Source organism: Acinonyx jubatus, chromosome B2, assembly GCF_027475565.1.
Source record: "Acinonyx jubatus isolate Ajub_Pintada_27869175 chromosome B2, VMU_Ajub_asm_v1.0, whole genome shotgun sequence".
NCBI lineage: Eukaryota > Metazoa > Chordata > Mammalia > Carnivora > Felidae > Acinonyx > Acinonyx jubatus.
This window is the reverse complement of record NC_069385.1, coordinates 22,741,615-22,762,321: the sequence shown is the minus strand read 5'-3', so window position 1 is coordinate 22,762,321 and position 20,707 is coordinate 22,741,615. Positions and strand designations below refer to the sequence as shown.

General features: G+C 40.6%; 1 protein-coding gene across 12 annotated transcripts in view; it reads left to right on the top strand.

The window, feature by feature from the left end:
- AIG1 (androgen induced 1) overlaps window positions 1-20,010 on the top strand; it is a 242,098-nt gene extending 222,088 nt beyond the window's left edge. For 3 of the 12 annotated variants that reach the window (XM_027056743.2, XM_027056744.2, XM_015061857.3), the window contains 2 exons: window positions 13,055-13,218; window positions 19,336-20,010. In XM_027056743.2, the coding sequence (XP_026912544.1) occupies window positions 13,055-13,218; window positions 19,336-19,373 (202 nt within the window). In that variant the 3' untranslated portion in view covers window positions 19,374-20,010. Of the gene's footprint in view, window positions 1-13,054; window positions 13,219-13,847; window positions 15,221-17,001; window positions 17,407-17,430; window positions 18,969-19,335 lie in introns of those variants that run through there. The other 9 variants (XM_027056741.2, XM_015061859.3, XM_027056742.2 and 6 more) reach the window with 7 other exon arrangements.
- The last annotated feature ends 697 nt before the right edge of the window (window positions 20,011-20,707 follow it).

Sequence of the window (20,707 nt, the reverse complement as noted above, 5' to 3'; positions counted from 1 at the left end):
GTTCACAAAGATCAAGTGGAATTTATTCCAGGTATGCAAAGCCAGTCAACATTCCAAAAATCAATTAATATAATCCCACATTAACAGGCTAAAGAGGAAAACTAATATGATCATATTAATAGATGCAGAAAAAGAATATGACAAAGCCCAACACCTATTCATAATTTTTAAAAAAGAAAAACTCAGCAAAGCATCAATTGAGGAGGACTTCCTCAAATTGGTAAAGAACCATCTATTTAAAAACCTATAGCTAACATCACACTTAACAGTAAAAAAAAAAACCACCAAAAAATTGGATGCTTTCTCCTTAAGACTGGGAATAAAGCAAGAATATCTTCTCACCACTTCGTTTCAATAACCAGTGCAATAAGACAAGAAAGGAAAGGAAAGTTATGTAGAGATTAAGAGGAAAGAATAAAACTGTCTTTGTTCACAGATGACATGATTATCTATGCAGAAAATTCCAAATAATTAACAGAAGGCCTCCTGGAACTAATTAGTCACTGGATACAAGGTTCATATACTAAAATGAATTGATTTCCTATATACTAGCAATGGACAGTTAGTCTTTCAAATTGAAAAAAGTGTCATTTACAATAGCACCAAAAAATGAAATTCTTAGATATAAGTCAAACAAAATATGTACAAGATCTATATGCAAAAATTAGAGAACACTGATGAGAGAAATAAATAAGAGGTAAGTAAATGGAAAAAGAGTCTATATTCTTGAATTGGAAGACCCAATATTGTTAAGATGTCAATTCTTACCAGCTTGATCTATAGATTCAACATAGGTCCAATCAAAATCCCAGCAAGTTATTTTGTGGATCTTGACAAACCAATTCTAAGGCTTATGTGGAAAGGCAAAGAACCCCAAATAGCCAACTGAATGTTGAAGAAAAAGAAAACTGGAGAACGACACTACCTGACATCAAGACTTACTATAAAGCTTCAGTAATCAACACAATGTGGCCCTAGTGAAAAAATAGACACAAGGGTTAGTATAACAGAATAAAGGGCCCACAAATAGATCCACATAAGTATAGTCAACTGATAGTTGACACAGACACAAAGGCAATTCAATAGATAAAGGGTATCTTTGGAACAATTGGAAGTCCATATGAAAACAAAATCTCAATCTGGATACAAACCTTAAACCTTTTATGAAAACAAACTCAAAATGCATCATAACTCTAAATGTCAAGCTCAATACTGTAAACTTCCAGAAGAAAACATAAGGAATTTGGGTTTGGTGGAATTTTTAGACACAACACCAAAAGCATAAGGAAAATAATTAAATACAGAAGACTGGTTTAGCCCGCCTGAATATGATAGAAATATATTTGGTGGATGAAAGATAAGAAAAAAGGAGGGAAGGAGTTATAAGATGGCTGAACCCATATCTTCCATATTAGTAATCAGAAGATACTGTCTAAAGTTGACAAATCAAGAGTATCCGCAATATATGGCTATTGTTAAGAAACACAGATATAAGGATGCCTGGGTGGATCAGTCAGTTAAGCTTCCAACTCTTGATTTCAGCTCAGTTCATGATCTCATGATTTCAGAGTTCAAGCCCTGTGTTGGGCTCTGTGCTGGCAGTGCAGAGCCTGCTTGGGATTCTCTTGTACCTCCCTGACTTGCTCTCTCTCTCTCTCTCTCAAAATAAATAATTAAAAAAAAAAAAAAAAGAGATACAGACATAAACGCTAAAAAAAAACAGCTAACATTGTTGAATAAGGCCTTCACTGGGGATCAGGACAAGGCATAGCAAGGAGACCAAGGGCTCCAGTTGGGTATGGCAGGGACTTTGTTTTTAATACAAACTTTCTAGAGCTTTTGATGGTTTAGTTCTGATAAAATCAAAATGAAGTTGAAAAACAAACAGTACAACTCAACTTGAAAAATAATAATTGATTCTATCACCCCTGCCTTGCAGTAGCAAGGGCATAACACCATGGTGTCATCTAATGTCTGTATTTCTGTTAATATTGGGAACCCCGTCACAAGAGTAGGACCACATTTACCTTACCTACTGCTCCTGTATGTGTCTGACACATTCTAGACACTGGTCCATATTTATTGAATGGAAAAAGAAACATTTAACAGTTCTAGAAGCAGCACACAGAGGACAGATGTGACAAATAATGCAGAGTTGGCCTCACTGTGATTTGAGACTGGGCACTGGCACAAAGCAAGAGCTCAAGAAATGTCTGGAAATTTGCTGTTTATTAAAGAAAGCTGGCAATTAGAGAGAGAGGGAGAGAGAGAGATTGTTAGTTCAGGGAGGCAGCAGGTTCAAGGAAGCTGTATTCATGGCAGGGATAACCAGAACATTAGAGTCCTAAAAATAAGAATCTATGAGAGGGAGAAGCACAAAATGTGCTAGGGAGTCATTAGAGATCATTTTTGCAAAATATGGCAAATTATGATTTTCTGATGTGGGATTGAGGGTGTTCCTCTTCCCCTTGCAGAGCTATAGTGGTTAAGTGCATGGACTTCTCACTATCACAGCCAATTCTGATGATTGCTCAGGCCGTAAGAGTCCCTTGCTGACCACACTCCCCACCTCCTTCTAGTAAGAATACATGTTTCCTACAATGTTCAATGTGTCAACTTGATGTTTGGCATCTGTATACTTTAAGAAGATCCAAATGATTAAAGTTAAGCAAAACCGGTCATGAAGTTTATTAAGGGAAATTCAAATTGAGTTCTCTCCGGGAAACATCACCATAAGACCAGGTAGGATGTAGAAAGCAAGACTCAAAGGAAACAATCACTTGAAACCAGTTTAGACATGTGCCAGGACATGTGTTGGAAGAAAATATTCTGAAGTAGCTTATTGGCCTGTCTGTGCGGATAAATTACTCTGATATTTGTGATCTAGAATCAGGAAGAAACCACATTCCCTGATTACCTCATTACAGGAATTCATTCTGGGAGGCATGCACAATTTGCGTTTTTCCCCAAGGATGGGTGGAGGGACTTACAACCTTGAAAATATCTTTGTGTGTGAGAAGTACAGAAAAAAATATTATATATTTCTGCATAAGGAGAAGCAGTGGGGAGATTTTGCTGCTTTGTTCTGTTTGCTTGTTTGTTTTTTTTTTAATCTAACCTAAGTTGACTGTGCTAATAACTTTATGTTATCTGCTGAGTACCTTTCTAAGATAGTAATGTTTATACACCTTTAACAGAGGGAAACTGAGGTTCTCAAAGTGAAATAATATTCAAGGTGACCTATTATGTGGATGAGCTGGAAGTTGATCCAGAGTATAGGAGGCACAGCTACGTAGTCAGGACCAGCTGATAATTGTGGGGCCCAGTGCAAAATAAAAATATGGAGCACCTTGTTCAAAAATGATTACAAATTTTAAGATAGGGAAGCAGAGCATTAAACCAAATGTGGGGCCCTTCTGAGCCCAGGGCCACATGTGACCGCCCAGGGTGCACAGTCGTAGTGCTGGCCACTGGCCGCATGTATAGATACCTCCCAAGTAGGTAAATTTGGGCTAGCTCCAATGAGAAAATTGGAAAGACGCCGATAAATGATAAATTATGATTATGCCTTAAAAGATTATCTTGAATACTCTTTTAAACCCACAGTAAATGAACAGTTACATAATTATATCTGTGACTTCTAAAATTACTTCTGTAACTGAGCTAGAGAATATTTCAACACTGCCTCAGATGGGATCCCTCTAGGTGGTAATTGCCTATGAATTGATGCATTAATTCTCTAGCACTACTGCACATATCACCATGGAGAATGTTTTGAGACCTGTTTCCAGAGCCCTGTTCCCATCTAGGCAGATATCCTTTGTCATATTCGCTGGAACCTACAGCCATTTCAGTGGGAACCCTAGCAGCCCTCTGCAACATGACCTCCTCAAGGGTGCACCTTTACGTCCTTACTGCTGCTCACCCCACCTGGCACATAGAAGGGATTCAAGAAGTGTTTGCTGAATAAATGAATGAGCACACAAACTCCAGAAAAATCCAGCAGAATTCTAGATTCTCAAAAATGTAGCAAGAACCAGTCTCCTTGCAATACTCAGGAGATGGTCCAAGCAGCCTTCAGAATTGCTCTAAATTGAGATGATTAGGTCTAAAAAAGAGGGCCAGGGATAAAGCCAGCATTTGAATCAAAACTTACAACTTCCCTTGACAAGTCCTTCAGAAGCATCAGGTTGGAGGTACCAACTGAGACAGACCGAGACCCACTGGGCAGGAAGCTGATGCAACGCACATCCCAGATCTTGCCCCACCCTGGAGCACACACTCACTGCCAGCCAAGCAGTGTAGTAAATTCTAGTAGACTAAACGCACATATGAGGCGACTCTTTCTTAAGAGGTAAGTCAGTGCCTCTGCTTAAGGAAGTGTTTATTACTTTCTCCCTGCAGTGGTTTCCCTCCCTTCAGGAGGAGTTGTAAAACCTGACCCCTGAGTTTTATAAGAGACTCAATCTTGTGTTAAAACTTCACCAAAACTGATTTATCTTACATTTTGCAGCATTTCTATATCTCACAGATTTTCTATAACTTTTATAGTCAGTGGGGAATAAAGAAAAAAATTTACACAGAGATTTCATACTTGGATCACTTTTTGGTTCTGAGCACATTAAAAGCTGGCCAGAGCCCTGTTCCCATCCATCCATTGCTTCCTATTCCTCAGAGCACTGGAGGAGGCTGGTGTACAGGCTGAGAGCCAGACCGCTGAAATGTGTATCCTTGCTTCTCCACTTACTGAACCTCTCGGGGCCCCGGTGTCCTCATCTACAAAATGGTAATAATATGACACCTCTCCAAAGAGTTGCTCATATAAAACATTTAATGTAGCGCCTATCATGAAGAGTTCAATGTTGCTAGCCATAAGCTGTTATTGCATGAGTCTGTGTCCTGTGAGTCTTATGAGCAATAGCCCAGCTGTCAAATAGCCTAGCTCCTTATCTAAATGTGACTAATAAAAGCGGTTTTTAAATCCTTTTAAAAATAAACTAATCTTAAGAATTGGAAGGTCATCAGTGGTAAAATAGGTACATGTGTCTCTTCAGGATAAATAAGCGTGACAGAATCAGAAAAGGGGAGGGTGATATGCCTTCTTCACTACAGCTCCTCAAGGGTTCCAGTGACCACCACCACTCATGACTGATGGGGGTAGGATGAAATTTTTCTATGTGGCATAAGAGCTACTGAGCTTAACAAAGTCAATTTTTCTTTACTTAACTATTTATCATTTATACCTGGCCAAAATCCAAAATAGATTTGAATGAGACACATACCACTTGGAACATGAAAGTTTCTTGCTTTTACTTTGTGGGAGGAAAGTCCGTTTTCTAATTAGTCTCAATTCTCAAATATATTGCGCTACTAGATGTTGTCTAGTTTTTCCTTTTCCCACTTGTCCCCTGCCTGCCAGACATTATACTTCTCTGTCTTCTTTCCCTGTCGCTAGCGCTTTTTTTTTTTTCCTTTTGGTCTGCTTTCTAGCCTCATTCTCCTTGAACTACCCCTTAGATCTTGATCTTTTCCAGGGCCCTCTCATGGATGCTTCATGCCTCATACTCTACCTGGGTGATCTCAATTTGTTCTGATAGCTCCAACCACCTTCTTTTGGCCAATGAACCCTCTATCTGTATTGCCACATCAGTCCTTTCTCTACAGTCCAAACCCATGTAACTGCCTTCAGGAAATCTCCTCTTGGATCTCTTACAGACACTTCAAATTCAACATGTCCAAACTGAACTCATCATCCCCTCAAACGGGCTCCCTTATGGCATTCCCTATCTCAGGAAATGGCAGCACTCTCCACCCAGTTAATCAAGCCAGGAATCTATGATTCATCCTTAGCTCATCTCACTTCCCTCACTGCCTAAATCCAATCAATCACCAAGTTCTCTTAATTCTATTTTCTAAATCATTGTCTTTCAAATTTATTTTACTGTGAGTAAAAGAAACATCTTTTGTATCATGACCCAGCCAGCATGCATTAGCCTGTGTGCACACACACACACACAAAAGTGGAACACAAGTTTCACAAAGCAATTTTTATCATCACTTTATGCAAAGTTTTCTGACATTTCTACTATGTTTTCTTCTATTGTTGCTTTTTAAAATGCTAGTAACTAATGGGTTACTGGCAAATGTTTAGCAACCATCTCTTCTGGAGGCAAGGGAGGGGGAACCTGATGTGTAGCATTTGAGTCTGTGGTGTAAATATACCCACCATGGATGAATCTAAGCTACCAACCAAAGAGCTTGCAAACATCCCCGAAATCCAAAAACCAGCTCTCCTGACCATCTCCAGCATGCCACTGCTTATGACCTACAGTTTGATAGACACTGGTCTAAATATTTCTTGAATCTACCTGCTAATTTTCATTCCTAATGCTACCACTCCAATCTGGGCTACCACCATTTCTGATATCATTGGTTTCCAGGTCAACTGATATGTTTCACACTTAGTTATTACTGTTCAAAGACTTCCTGTTGTCCCCAGGAGAATACAGTCTGTAATTCTTACCAGGGCTTAAAAAGCCACCTACAGTTTGGCATCTGCCTGCCCCCTCATGCCCTCTCTCCCTTGATCTCAACAAAAATGTCTTCTTCGTGAATATCTGGGAACTTTCCCTTGTTTTCAGGTCTTTGGATATGTATTCCATCTTTGTTCAACTCTCACTCATCCTTTCTATCACAGCTTAAATGCTACAAATTCATTCATTCACTCTCCCACTATGTGACAGACATTATGATAAGTGCTGGTGATACAGTAAGTAAAAGTAGACACAGCCCCTCACCTCAAAGAATACTCTAGGCAGGGAGACATATTCAAATAAAGATATCATTCAAATGTAAGTGCTAATAAAAGAAGAGCTTAAAAATAGATTCAGTGCTCTCTATGAGCTAATCTGACCTAATCTAATAGATTGAGGAAAATTCTGCTAATTGATGACTGATAAATTACATTGATTGAGCTAAGATATAAAGGAGAAGTATGTCTAAGGGATGGGAAACTAACAGCATAGGCAGAAGGAGGAACTTGTAAAAATTTACATGGCACAAAGGAATATGGTAAAATCAAGGAACCAAATGAAAATACGAGCCATGTATGAGAGGGAGTATGAGACAGGTAGAAGCCACTCTATGATGACCACTCTGGACCTCGTTAACAATTTAGGTCTTTAACAATAAAGCAGTGAGAGGCCATTGATGTATTTGAAGCAGGAATATAATGCATTCAGATTTCTGGCTCAAAACGATTACTCTGGCACTTGTGAGGATGGATCAGAAGGAGACAAAAGTAGATGTGGAGACAATTAGAAACTATTCCAGTACTCCAAACAGAGATGATCACAACACAAATTAAGATGCTGGTGATGGAGACGGAAAAAAAAATCAACACAGTGGAGAGATGTGTGTGTGAGATAACCTTGACAGGATAAGATAATGGGTTGAATATATGTGATGCAAAAGAGAGAGAAGCAGCAAAGATGACTCCCAGATTTGAGCTGCAAAACTGAATGAGTGGTAGTACCGTGTGCAGATAAGAAGGAATGCCAGAGGAAGACCACATTTGAGGGAGAGCAGCATGACTTTGGCTTTAGATGTATGGATTTTGAGGTATGCTTAAGGTGTTTTAAGGACCATTTGATAGACTTCTCTGAATCAGAGGAGAGCTCTGGATTAGGACACAGTTTTGTGAAATATCTACGTATGGGGTTATAGACATGAAGCAGTGGACATAAATGAATTTGTTAACTGAGAATGCACACCATGAGAAGAAGACTTCAAAACCAAACTCTAAAGAAATTCAGCATTTCCTGGTTGGGTAGTGGAGGGTGAACTTACAAAGAGAACCAAGAAGAGTGACCAAAAAGACAAGAGGAAAACCAGGAGAAATTGATGTCAATGAGCTGCTTTGTTTTGGTAGAGTATCAAGACAAGAAGCCAGACTGTTGTGGGAGGAATGAGTTCAAAGTACAGGTATGGAGTCAACGAGTGCAGACTCCCTGGAGAAATTTGCCTTTGAAGAGATCAAGAACAGTATTTACGAATTTGATGGAAACTTTTTGGTCATGCTGTAACGAAAGACACCTGTGTAGCACAGCACTTAGCTAGGAGGCATTAATAGATGTCATTTTTTTTAATTGCACATTAGAGTGAACTAAAATGGAGGTATATTTAATAAATAGTCTCAGAAGTATCCTGATACTAGAACACCGGCATATCTGCATATGCACATGTGCGTACACACACACACATGCATCAAATTTTTAGGCTAAAATTAAAATTGGTGTCATTACCTTAAGAATAAGCTATTTGGGGGGCGCCTGGGTGGCTCAGTCGGTTAAGCGGCCGACTTCGGCTCAGGTCATGATCTCGCAGTCCGTGAGTTAGAGCCCCTCGTCGGGCTCTGTGCTGACAGCTCGGAGCCTGGAGCCTGTTTCAGATTCTGTGTCTCCCTCTCTCTGACCCTCCCCTGTTCATGCTCTGTCTCTCCCTGTCTCAAAAATAAATAAACGTTAAAAAAAAAAAAGAATATTTGGGCACGAAGACAGGAAGGCTTTAGAACAAGATAGAAATTGAAAGTCAACCAAGAACCGGGAACTCTCCACAGATAGATGAGCAAGGCCATGAGTCATTTTTGTGCCGGAAATTGAGCCCTGATCTTATCAAGGAAACAAATGGCGAAAGCACAACTTGTCAGAACAAGTAGGTGCATCATTCACACGGATCCAGTGAAACCCACATAACACAACTTCTGTGTCTGAGGTGCAGTGAAGACAACGTTTGTTAAAAAGAAAACCCTCACTTCATTTTGGAGACTATAGTAAAATCCTCATTTAGGGAACCAAGTCCATGAAGCAGAAAAGAAGTCAGCTCTGCATCATTCCTTTCCCAGGCTTGCTGTTTTTCCTGCACATTCTTTAGTCCAGTCTCAGCTTCTTTACCTGTAAAATGGGGATCGTACCTCATACAGTGGTTGAATAAGGTGAAGGAGATTACACACCATATCAAAGCACCACACTTAGAATGGCTTTCCACTCCCCTGCCCTGAGAATTTTACATTTCCACTGGTTTTTTTTTTGGTTTTTTTTTTTTTTTTGGAACACAACCTCACTCTTTTGTTCACATACTGTCTGTAGCTACTTTTGCACTAAATGGCAGAATTGAGAGTTGTGACAGAGACCATATGGCCTCCAAACTGAGAATATTTACTATCTAGTTCTCTACAGAAAAGCTTTGCTGATGACCAAAGGCATAGAGATGGGGGAGGTGGGAGATTTTTTAAATTATTTTTTTAAAGTTATGTCAAAGTGCCTGTCATATAGTAAAGGCTTATGTTGTTGTTTTTGGTATTTCTTTATTCAGTTATTAATTCAATAAATAAGTATTGAGTGCATCCTGTGTGCCAGACACTGTTTCAAGGGCCACAGAATCTAGCAATGAACATAACAGAGAAAAATATAAAAATGCTTATGCTCATAGGACAGATGATAAACAGATAAGTAAAAATAAATACAGTAAATTAACTGGCTGAGGAGAAAAATAAAGAGATGGAGAATAGAAACATTGAGGACAAAGGTTCCAACTTTTAGATGCAGTGGCCTGGGAAGACCTAATTTCTCAATTAGGTGTCCTTTGAGTGAAAACCAAAGGACAAAAGGGAACATTGGGCATACTGTAGGGGAGATAGGGATAAGAAGTAATGTGCCAATCACAGGAACACATAAAATGTGCTCAATGTTCTTAAGGAAGGCCAGGGAGTCAGTGTGGCCGGAGTGGAGTGAGCAAGAAGAAGAGGAAAAGTCAGAAAAGTGCCCGGCAAGCCTAGGTAGTTCCCTGAAGAACCCCCTGGGGTCTCTGGCTTTTAGTCTAAGTGAGAGGGGAAGCAAGACTTTTGAGCAAAGTAGTGGCACAACCTGATTTGCATGTAATCTAGATCAGTCTGGCTGCTCCAATGAGAATGGCCTACTGAACAGACAGTAGCAAGGGTAGAAACAAAGACATAGGAAGCTCTTGCAGTAGTTCCAGTGAGAGATGACGATGGCTTGAACCCAGATAGTAGTGGTGGCCATGGTGAGAAGTAGATGTCTTGGGTCTATTTGGAAAATAGAGCCAATGGGATCCAAGGATGGATTGGGTGTGGGTTGTGAGAAAAAGAAAAGTCAGAAATGACTCCACATTTTCTGCCCCAAACTACTGCTGCAATAATGTAGTAATCACTGATGTGAGAAGTGAAAGATGTGGAAGATGCATGTTCGCTATTAGATGGCGGGGAGACACATGCAGGAATTAGGATGCAGGGATGATGAGGACATCATGGAAGTGTTGGGTTGGAGGTGCATCCTCCCATGGAGATGTGTGGTGGGCACCTGAGTATCGAACTCTGGAAATCAGGGAGAGGTCAAGACTAGAGATGTAAATGTAGGAGTCATCTACAGATAGATGGGATATGGTTGTGGTTGTTATATCTCTTCAGTAGTATGAGATGGTTCCATTCAGACCAAAAGTACACTGCAAACAGTGTCTGAGGAGCAGAGGCCTGCATAAGACACATTACCAAAAGCTGCCGGTGAAAGGTTCATGCTACCAGAAGCAAGTAGAAAGCCAGGAACAGGTAGAAAAAAATGCTACTAGCATTCATAATTTGAATTGCTGCTAATTTGCCTAATTAAGGAAACAGTTTCGTGGTGAGTCAGATTATAATTTTATAAGTTGGTTTGCAAAGTCAATTATAGCTTTATAGTATTACATTTTGGGGATATTGCACATTATCTCAATGGAAATTAATAAGCCACTTGATGAGCACACAACATTCCTTACACCAGTGAAGAAAAGATTAGGAAGAGAAAACTGCCTCTAATTTATGGACAAACACAGTATGATGCATCAGAATCCCATAGGGTAGTTCTAAAATTTTAATATCTGCTGATTCTCACAAATCCTTCAACCTTTTTAAGAAAGAAAACTCTTGACTTGCTTGGCTTCCTCTCTTGGTAAAAAGCCTTTAGTTTGAACAGTTATTCAAGCTGACCTGGATGCACCTAATGACCATTTCTTCCCACTAAGACCATGTTTCTCCACCTTTCTTTCCTTATTGAAGACCCCACCAAGGGACCTTTCTAGGTAATTTTCGTTCCCAATCTCCAACCCATAAAAATGTTGTATTGTGGTAAAATATACACAACGTATTTATCCTTTTAACCATTTAGAATTGTACAACTCAGTGTCATTAAATACACTCACAATGTCATGTAACCGTCACCACCATCTTTATCCAAAACATGTTCATCTTCTCCGACATAAACTCTGTACTCCTTATACCTTAACTCCCTATTCCCCACTCCCCCCAGCCCTCCCCCCTCTATTATACTTCCTGTCTCTGAATTTGCCTGTTCTTGTACCTCATATAGGTGGAATCATACACTATTTGTCCTTTTGCGTCTGGCTTCTTTCACTTAGTATGTTTTCAAGGTCCGTCATGTTGTAGCATGTATCATAGTGTCATTCTTCTTCATGGCTGAAAAATACTACGTTGTATGGCTAGACCAGTCTTGTGTATCCATCCATCCTAGATGTACACCTGCACCGTTTCCATACCTTGTGGCTATTGTGAATGGTGCTGCTATGAACATTGGGGTACAAATATCTGTTTATGTTCCTGCTTTCAATTCAGTTCTTTTGGATTTATACCGATGTGGACTAGCTGGGCCCATGAAATGTTAACACCACAGATGTACTGTGTACCTGTTTATGTTCTGTGTATGTAAGTGTCTGTGCTTAACACATAAAAACAGTAAGATTTCTTCACCACCCTGTCAGAACCAATTTTCACCTCTTTGAGGGGGAGTGGTATCACCCTCACTGAGACAGCAAGCTCTAAGATAAATATCCCCAGGGTTCTCGCGTCAGTGTGGTAAATATATAGGTAATAGATACACAAGGTGCTTAACAATGAGTGAAGCCGTGGGTGATAAGGAAGATGACCCCAAAACACATAAGTATCAAAAGTAATACTTATTCCTCCTGCAATAATATTATTTATATTATAATTAGTCTTCAAAATCGACGGCAGTTGATCAAGTGATGAACCCAAGAATGTTTCAGAAAATTGCTTTTTACAGTTGTGTTGAGACCAAACCAAGTGAGTAAAAATTCTAACTAAACTTTTGAAAACAGTGGAGATTAATGATGTTGTATTCCCACTGAACCTAAAATATCTCCGGAACACAAATAGAATGATTACAAGCAAGTATTACGTGCACTAGGGGAAAACAAGGAAAGAAACAAATCCAGGAGCCAACAATCCAGGTGGTAGGAAGCCAAGTGCCAGTGAGGTTACAGGATGGCTCTGTCGGTATAGACACACTGCAGGTTACGCTGAGAACACTGCTGAGTACGCACTGGTATCTGGTTGGAAGGCAGTATGGAAGACACCTGCACATACTCGCCTAGGTTGGATTACAGTGTGGCTGCCTGATGCTATAGTGTCTCAGTATGTAAGGAAGAAATGAAGATTATATAAGAGTCTTGAGAGAAACACGTTTCAAATACCTGACCAGAACCCATCAAATGTCAGGAAAGACAAGGAGAAACCAAAGAACTGCCAGATTGGAGGAGACTAAGATGGGACTACCAAGTACACGTGGGACCCTGGACCAGAAAAAGGGCATTCGTGGGGAAATGGGAATTCCGAATAAAGTCTGCAGTCCAGTTAGAAATGTACAAATGCAAATGGCTTCGCCTTAGTTAATTGTGCAATGGCCATACAAGTTAACATTCAGGGAAGCTGAGGTGAAGGGCTTACTGGAACTCTCTGTACCATATTTGCAACTCCTCTGTGAGTCTAAAATTATTTTAGAATAAAAAGTGTAAGAAAACAAACAAACAACAACAAACTTCCTGGTAACTCCCGAGTGTCAGAAGCGAAGTTGTGACACACATTGCCGAAGAGTGGTGTGAGTGGAGGGTCCATATTCACAATAACAGGAGTTTGAAATGTGACATGAGAGGAACTCCTGTCTTTGTCTCCTTTCCAATTCTATTGCAGGGTGTGCTGGGTGCATCACGTAACTGGGATGTGGGTGTATCCTTTCCTGGAACACATTGGCCCAGGAGCCAGAATCATCTTCTTTGGGTCTACAACCATCTTAATGAACTTTTTGTACCTGCTGGGAGAAGTTCTGAACAGCTATATCTGGGATACACAGAGAAGTAAGTATTGTTTAGGGGAGCATAAAGCAGGAGAACCACTGTCTAAAAGAGCGTGTGCAGACACTGAAGGAAAATTCCATTGTAGCCAAGGATCACCTATGAAGAGCTTCATTTTTATAACTACACAGTGTTAATTTAAGAGCCGCTCGCAGTTACCTGAAAGGTCTATTACTCACTTTGTCTTATTAGCTAGTAAAACATCCAAATCTCAGAGAAAAGAAGCATGTCTATAAAATTTTATAGGGAGAAATGTAGCGTGAACAACAACAACAAAAATTTAGGAAGTTCACTCTGATCAGAAAATACTGCTTTAGCTAAAGGGACCTCCCCCAATTAAATAGATAAAATATTAGATGTAACCAAATAGTCTCATTAAAAGCCACCCAGACCTCCACTTCTTACATCATCCCTTGTGTGGGTGCAGTAGCTTCAGAGAGGTCTCCCCCACTGTTCTGCTAGAACCCCAAGCAGCTCAGACTACCTGTGGCCACTGTGATTCACCAGTGACTGTCATATTCAAGGGCTGGAGGTGACAAAGAGGTACAGGCAGTAAAGGTAATGATACTTCATTGCTATAGAAACTCTCTTAACCTATGACTTGATTTATCTTTTGTTTCTGTTTACGGCAGCGCCTCTATCTTGGCAAGGCACGTAATCTTACCCAAGCTGTGCAAACCCCTGTCCAAAGCGTATGTAAGATAACATAACAAATGGGAAGGTGGAAAAAGCAACAGCACCGTATGTAGTGGTTTGAGTCCTGCATGAAAGTATTTCCAAAGGCAAAATGGTTTGGGAATTTTGGAGAGTTCTGGGCATCTCCGCCAACAGAATCACAACATTCTAGACATCACTTGCAAATGATCTCTGTTCCACAAACACTGAGCACCCTACATTGTGCCAGACACTGTGCCAGGAACCGGATCTTATTAGACAAATAAAACACAGTCGTTGCATGGTTACCAAGTTGGACTTTTTTGTGTGTGGACCTTCTAAGATTGTGTGTCAAGGCATTGGCCAATGGTAAGTGGCCAGGAGGAATTTAAGGATTTCTTTTCTCGGCAGCTGGCTTAATTTTAATAAGTGGTCTATTAGAAAAAGTGTCAAAATGTTTCATTCAGTTCAGGCCACAGCTTGGGAAACAAGAAATTAATCTTTTAATAATTCCTTCTCTGTTTAATGGGAATAGTGATCTTTATTAGCTAACTTATGAAAGTATTTAGCTAACTTGCAGAAATATTTTGAGAACAAAATGTAAACATTTCTCAGCTTCTTGGGAGAAAGGCCATATTTAAATGTAGGCTAATATGCTTTCTATATGTTATTCAGGAAGTATTTATGACTCTTTCCCCTTGATTTAGCTTGATTCCAATGGTCATTTGGCCATTGTTCTGCTACTCCTAAGAGAAGATGGCCTGAAGACCAGGAAAGAGAAAAATCCGGTGTGGATTCATAGAATACTGCTCTTTAGCAGCTCTAAGTGAGAAGTTAAAAATGAATAGTGAAACTCAGGGTTTTTTTAATGATCCGTTCAATTTAATTTGGGCCATTCTCTTAAGTAAGGTTGACTCATATTCCACAACTCATTTTAGGTATGGAGATTAATTTTATCTACATGGGACCATCTAGTTAATTCCACAAAGGCAGATGTTTCAAGTGGACACATTTTTCTCATCTATGAGAAGGATTGCAAACTGATGGCCTCCCCCCAGATTTACTTGCCAAAAGTTTTGTTAGACCTACATGGTGGGATTTTTCTTTTTGAACCAACATTTAAAAATTGGGAGATTAGGGGCGCCTGGGTGGCGCAGTCGGTTAAGCGTCCCACTTCAGCCAGGTCACGATCTCGCGGTCCGTGAGTTCGAGCCCCGCGTCGGGCTCTGGGCTGATGGCTCAGAGCCTGGAGCCTGTTTCCGATTCTGTGTCACCCTCTCTCTCAGCCCCTCCCCCGTTCATGCTCTGTCTCTCTCTGTCCCAAAAATAAATAAACGTTAAAAAAAAAAAATTGGGAGATTATACATACAGGCCAGATTCACCAGCTTATCAGATACTTTTTTAAGATCTGGCAACACCAGGCCCACCAAGCCCACTTATGGCAACAATGGATCAGTTGCCCCCTTGAGCTGGCTCCTTAAGTGTTCCTAGTTTTCACCTGGCCACTTTGCTCCACTACATTAGCTGCCTGTTTCCATACATGGTTAAATTTGAAAGTGCTGATTAAAAGCAGTATGTGCCATATGTGTGTGTGTGTTTGCGTGTGTTGCAATGAACTGAATACAGTCAGGGAGAGTTAGAATCCTGAGTACATTTACTACATCCAAAACAAAATCCCCCAAGAAGCAGGGATATCACACGGAGCCCCCTTCCTTGTGTCCATAATGATTTTTAATGGCTTCACTTCCTCCACTTGGTTATGCTATGTTGACTTCAACTTCGAGACAGAATCACATTATTACAGAATCATTGAACAGAAAAGGATATTAGAAACCCAGAAAAGCTGGCTTTTTTACTAAGAAGCAGCTGAGCCTGGAAATCCTAGGTGACCCACCAATATAGGTGGTGGCAGAGCCAACACCTTCTGCATAATGTCCAGTCCAGTGTTACTTTTACTGAGCCATCAGATTGTCACCATTGGAAATCCAGACCCATAAGAGGCTAGAAACCTCACTAAGACCCATGGACCTAGTTCATAAAATAACAAAATAGACCAACTTGATAAGAACAATGAACAAAAAGCCCTTAAATAGGCTAAATTTATATGTAAGCATTTGCTCTTTTTAAAGAAAAGTAACTCTAAGTGGAGTTGTGACTCTTGTAATGGTTTGCTAGGGCTGCTACAGCAAAGTACGGGGTGACTTAAACCCAGCAAAAGCTGGGTGACTTAAACAATAGAAATGCAATGTCTCACAGCTCTGGAGGCCAGAAGACCAAAATGAAGGTATTGGCAGGAAAGGTTCCTTCTGAGAACCATGACGGAGGGATCTCTTCCAGGCCTCTCTCCTTAGCTTGTAGATGACCATCTTCATGTTCACGTGACAGTTGTCCCTGTGTGTGAGGCTGTCTCCAAATTTACCCTTTCTATAAAGACAATGGCCATATTTGATTAGGGTCCACCCCAATAACTTCATTTTTACTTGGTAAAGACCTTATCTCCAAATACAATCACATTCTGAGGTACTCGGGGTTAGGTGTGTGGAGACACAATTCCACCCATAACACTCTGCCTTCTGACCCCAAAATTCACGTCCTTCATTCATACAAAATACATTCCCAACAGCCCCAAAAGTCTTTACAGCATCAACTCTTAGGGCTAAAATCTCATCTTAAATATCATCTAAATCAGGTCTGGTTAAGACTTGGGGTATAATTCATCTTGAAGCACAATTGCTTTTCAGTTGTGAACCTGTGAAGCCAGACAGAAAGTTATCTGCTTCCCAAACATAATAGTGAGACAGGCATAGAATATACACACCCTTTCCAAAAAGGAGAAATCACAGCGGGCAAGGGCGTCACAGATCCCAACCAAGTGTGAAACGTAACAGGGCAAATTCTATTAGATTTAAAGGCTTGAGAATGATCGTCTTTGGCTGAATACTCCATCCTCGGGCCACTTCCCCTGGCCCCTGGGTGGAAGCCTTACCCTCTGGAGAAGACTAGCCCCTGAACCACCTTAGAAGTCATTCTTCTTTCATTTCATGCTGCCTCTGTCCCTTTTAGTCCGGCTGGCAGGGTTCCTGCTGGCACAAAATTCTCAAAACCCTTTTTGGCTTCCCATGCAATCCACAGAGGTCCACATCATCAGACAAGAAGGTCCCCCACAAATCTCTCCTGGCTGCTGCTGAAATGGTTAATTGGATCCACGAAGGGCATGCCCTCATCTCTTTAGCACATGGTCGTCCTGCCACCCCCCTTGGCCTTCTCTCTGAGGTTAGGCTCTGAGGTTAGGACTTCAACATATGAATTTGGGGGCACGGTGGTGGGAGGACACAATTCAACCTGTAACAGCTGAGATATTTCTGTACTTAAGCTAAGAATTTATTCCAATGCCAGTGTGTCTAACTGGGGTGACCAATCTTACTAAAGTAAAACTTAATACGACCAGAAATGAGTGTCCAAAAGTGAAAGGTTGGGGTGAGGAGAGAGACGAGCAAAAGAGAAAGGAGGTTGGAGCCAGATCTTTATGACAGAAACCCTCTTTCTTTTTTTCTCCCACAGCTGCCCATCCAGCTCATGGCCCACCCAGGCCCACCCAGGCCTGCAGTGTCCCAGCACTGCCCTCTGGTTGAGCTCTTCTCCCAGCCTAGGGGAATCACATGTGACTAACTCTCTCAGGGTCAATCAGCTCTTCCTCCAGGTTCCCAAAAGCACGTCCTGCCTTAGCTTTGTGACAGGTTTCTTTCTGCTATTTGTGTGGAAATTATACCTCTGGTTCTTCCAAATATTATTTACAGCTGTCTAATTTTTTCCCTCTACCTCAAAGCTGCCAAACTAAAGTAGGTGGGGAGCCATTTTTCCTGTCTGGGTCAATGAACACCCCCTGTTCTCCACCCCCGCTTTTGAAGATTCCACTGTCGCTGCCAAGTCAACCCATCTGCAGGAGAACACTTAGGAGGAAACAGACTTTAAGGAAAAGCAAGCAGTTATTAGTTCCTGAGAGCTTCTCCACAGGAGAGGGAACATGGGACAAAGTTGGGACCCAAGTCATGTGTGCTGCTTGAAAGGAATCCCTGTTGTGTTTTTCTGCCTTTGCCTTGGTTACCAACAACTAAGGCATCTCCTGGCCTTCTCCCCCTTAACCCTATTCCTCCTCCCTTCAGATGTCCTTAGTCCTCAATCTGAAGTTTTCCTTAATATGATTTCTGAGAAGCACTTTGGAAGAAGTGTTACAGATCTGTGCCAGTTCCTTAGTCATGAAAACCAAACCTGAAAGACTGTCTAAGGACACCTGTTCAGAGCATGTTACCCACATTCCCACCACCACCGCCCTGGCCCCACAAAACAAATACCGGGAGCTGGGTGCTGAGGGGAAGGGGAATCCTCCCTAGTATGAGCCCTGTGAGAGTAACCCTCTGGGATGAGGCTTTACATTTTTTTATATTGTGAAGTTCCTTATTTTATTCTGCTTTCCCACTAGCATAGCCTTCTGAGGCCTTCCTCGTATTCATTGTTTATAAACTGATTCCATAATGATTAAATTAGCTCCTACTGTCAGTCAGGCACTGTGTTAGGTGCTAGGGATGTTATCAGAAACAAAACAGTTAAGGGCTCTGCCTTCAGAGAGCTTACGACTTGTAAAAGAATACCAATAAAAGCTGCAAAGCAATATGTGGGGTTCTTTTGTTTCGGGCAAAAAGTTTGAGAATTTGGTTTCAGATGAATAATATTTAGCAAGAAGCAAAAGAAAGAAGCGGGGAGCATTTACCAGTTTAACTTTAATGCATGACAATGACTTCAACATTTTCATCTCCAGGAAAATGAAACATCATTAACTAACTATTCACTACAGACCACAGGCAGAGGTCTTACTGGTCCAGTACATATGAGTCTCTCAGGAGGTAAAACATAGTTCTCCCAAGAGTGGGGTGAATAGAGGGAGAACTTGAGTTTAAGTACACAAAGGTATGGAAATAAACAGTTCTTGTGCCTAACTGCCTAACAAGCTCTCGGTGAGTTAAAACAAAATTTTTTTTTTCTTCACTTTTGAAAATCCAGAGTCCTTGCCTTGAGAAGAAACAGGACCAAAATCAAAATAAGTAAGGCATGTTTGAGACTCATCAGCTGCACACCTTCCAATGTTAGAAGCTGGTTACAAAGCGGTCTGGTGGGGGTTTCTGTACGGACTCAATGAGTCAAGAATTGACTTGCACCCCTCACCCCCAGATGCCATAAGACCTGGGTGTGTCCTGATCTCAAGGTAAAGGGTGGGGACAGAGGTCACTAAAGAAGTCTCAGGAGAAAGTTGGAAAGGATTTTCCTTCTTAGCTAGGAGAAAGGGAGTGGGTACAACAGAGTGGATGGGGAGACGTGTGCGGAGAGGAGAGGGGTTTTTTGAGCAGCCTCGGAGAAGCTGCTCACAGTTTAATCTGATGTTAAAATAAAGTGCTTTGCCTGAATTTCTAGGTATGGAAGAAGAGAAAGAGAAGCCTAAATTGGAATGAGAGCTAAGTCTAAATGAAAGAGCTGGATTGAGCCACCATTGAGGACTCTTACCCCCTGGGCATCGGCAATACAGGAGAGGAAGCGGCAAAGAAAGCAGTGGGATTCACCTCGGCCTCTCTGCCCCACAGCGGGGGGCACCTTTATAGAGAAGCTTATATACGAATAGGATACAGTTATTTCCAAAATAACTTGCCCTCATTATGTTTTAAAGAAGACTTTCCAAAGTCATTACTGATAATAACATCTTTTTTTTTTCCTCTTCTAGTTTTTAAAACTAAAATTGGTCATTGGATTTTAATTTTTGCAATTGTGATTCCGTTTAATTGAGGAAGAATACAACTCGGTTGTGTTTCTTGTTGAGAAATACGTGAAAATCAAAGGGATAGATGTAAAGCAAGGCATTTGCGTACTGAGTCCTGCAGGTGGCTGGATAAGGACCCCGGACCATGGGGCAAGTCTGGAGGAAACAGATGGATGTTCTGTATGGCAATAATGTCACCATTGCCTCAAACAGGCAATGTTAGTGATAATCACATGAAGTCAGTCAAAACCTAAGTGTATCTGGATCTCATGACTTAATCTTGTGAAACTTTTCATATATGCAAACAAACTTCAATAAAGACCAAGTAACCCCAATCTGATGCATGGTGTATTGAACATTGGTGTCTCCTCTCTTATTTTGTTTCTATTACCTCTTGAAAATGGGTTTACTGAACATAGGTCTTAATAATTTTCTGATTTTAAAAATGTGTATCTTTTAAAAAAATTTTTGGAATATTTATTTATTTTTGAAGGGGGCGGGCAGAGAGAGGGAGACACAGAATCCAAAGCAGGCTCCAGGCTCTGAGCTGTCAGCACAGAGCCCGACGTGGGGCTCAAACTCACGAACCATGAGATCACGACCTGAGCTGAAGCCAGACACTTAGCCAGCTGAGACACCAGGGTACCCCAAAAATGTGTACCTTTTTGATAAATCTAAAAAGAATAATTTTTTTAATTTAATTTACAAAGTCTTTGACCATAATTATTTTAAAATAATACTAATGCAGAACATGGAGTAGAGAACACATAAAAATAAATCTTAGAGAAATGTAAGGAAAAACTAATCAAAATAAAAGCAGAAATTAAGACAGCAGGAAAATAACAGTGGAATTGATACATAAGTAAATTGATTAATAAATACAGTATTTCACCTATACAAATATCATTAAAATATGCACACTAGAGAGAGAAATACAAATACTTGGCAATATAAACAGTATGAAACAAATTAATTATAAAAATAAACTTTATAGCTCTATGGCAACAAATTCTTAGCCCAATGAAATGTGCA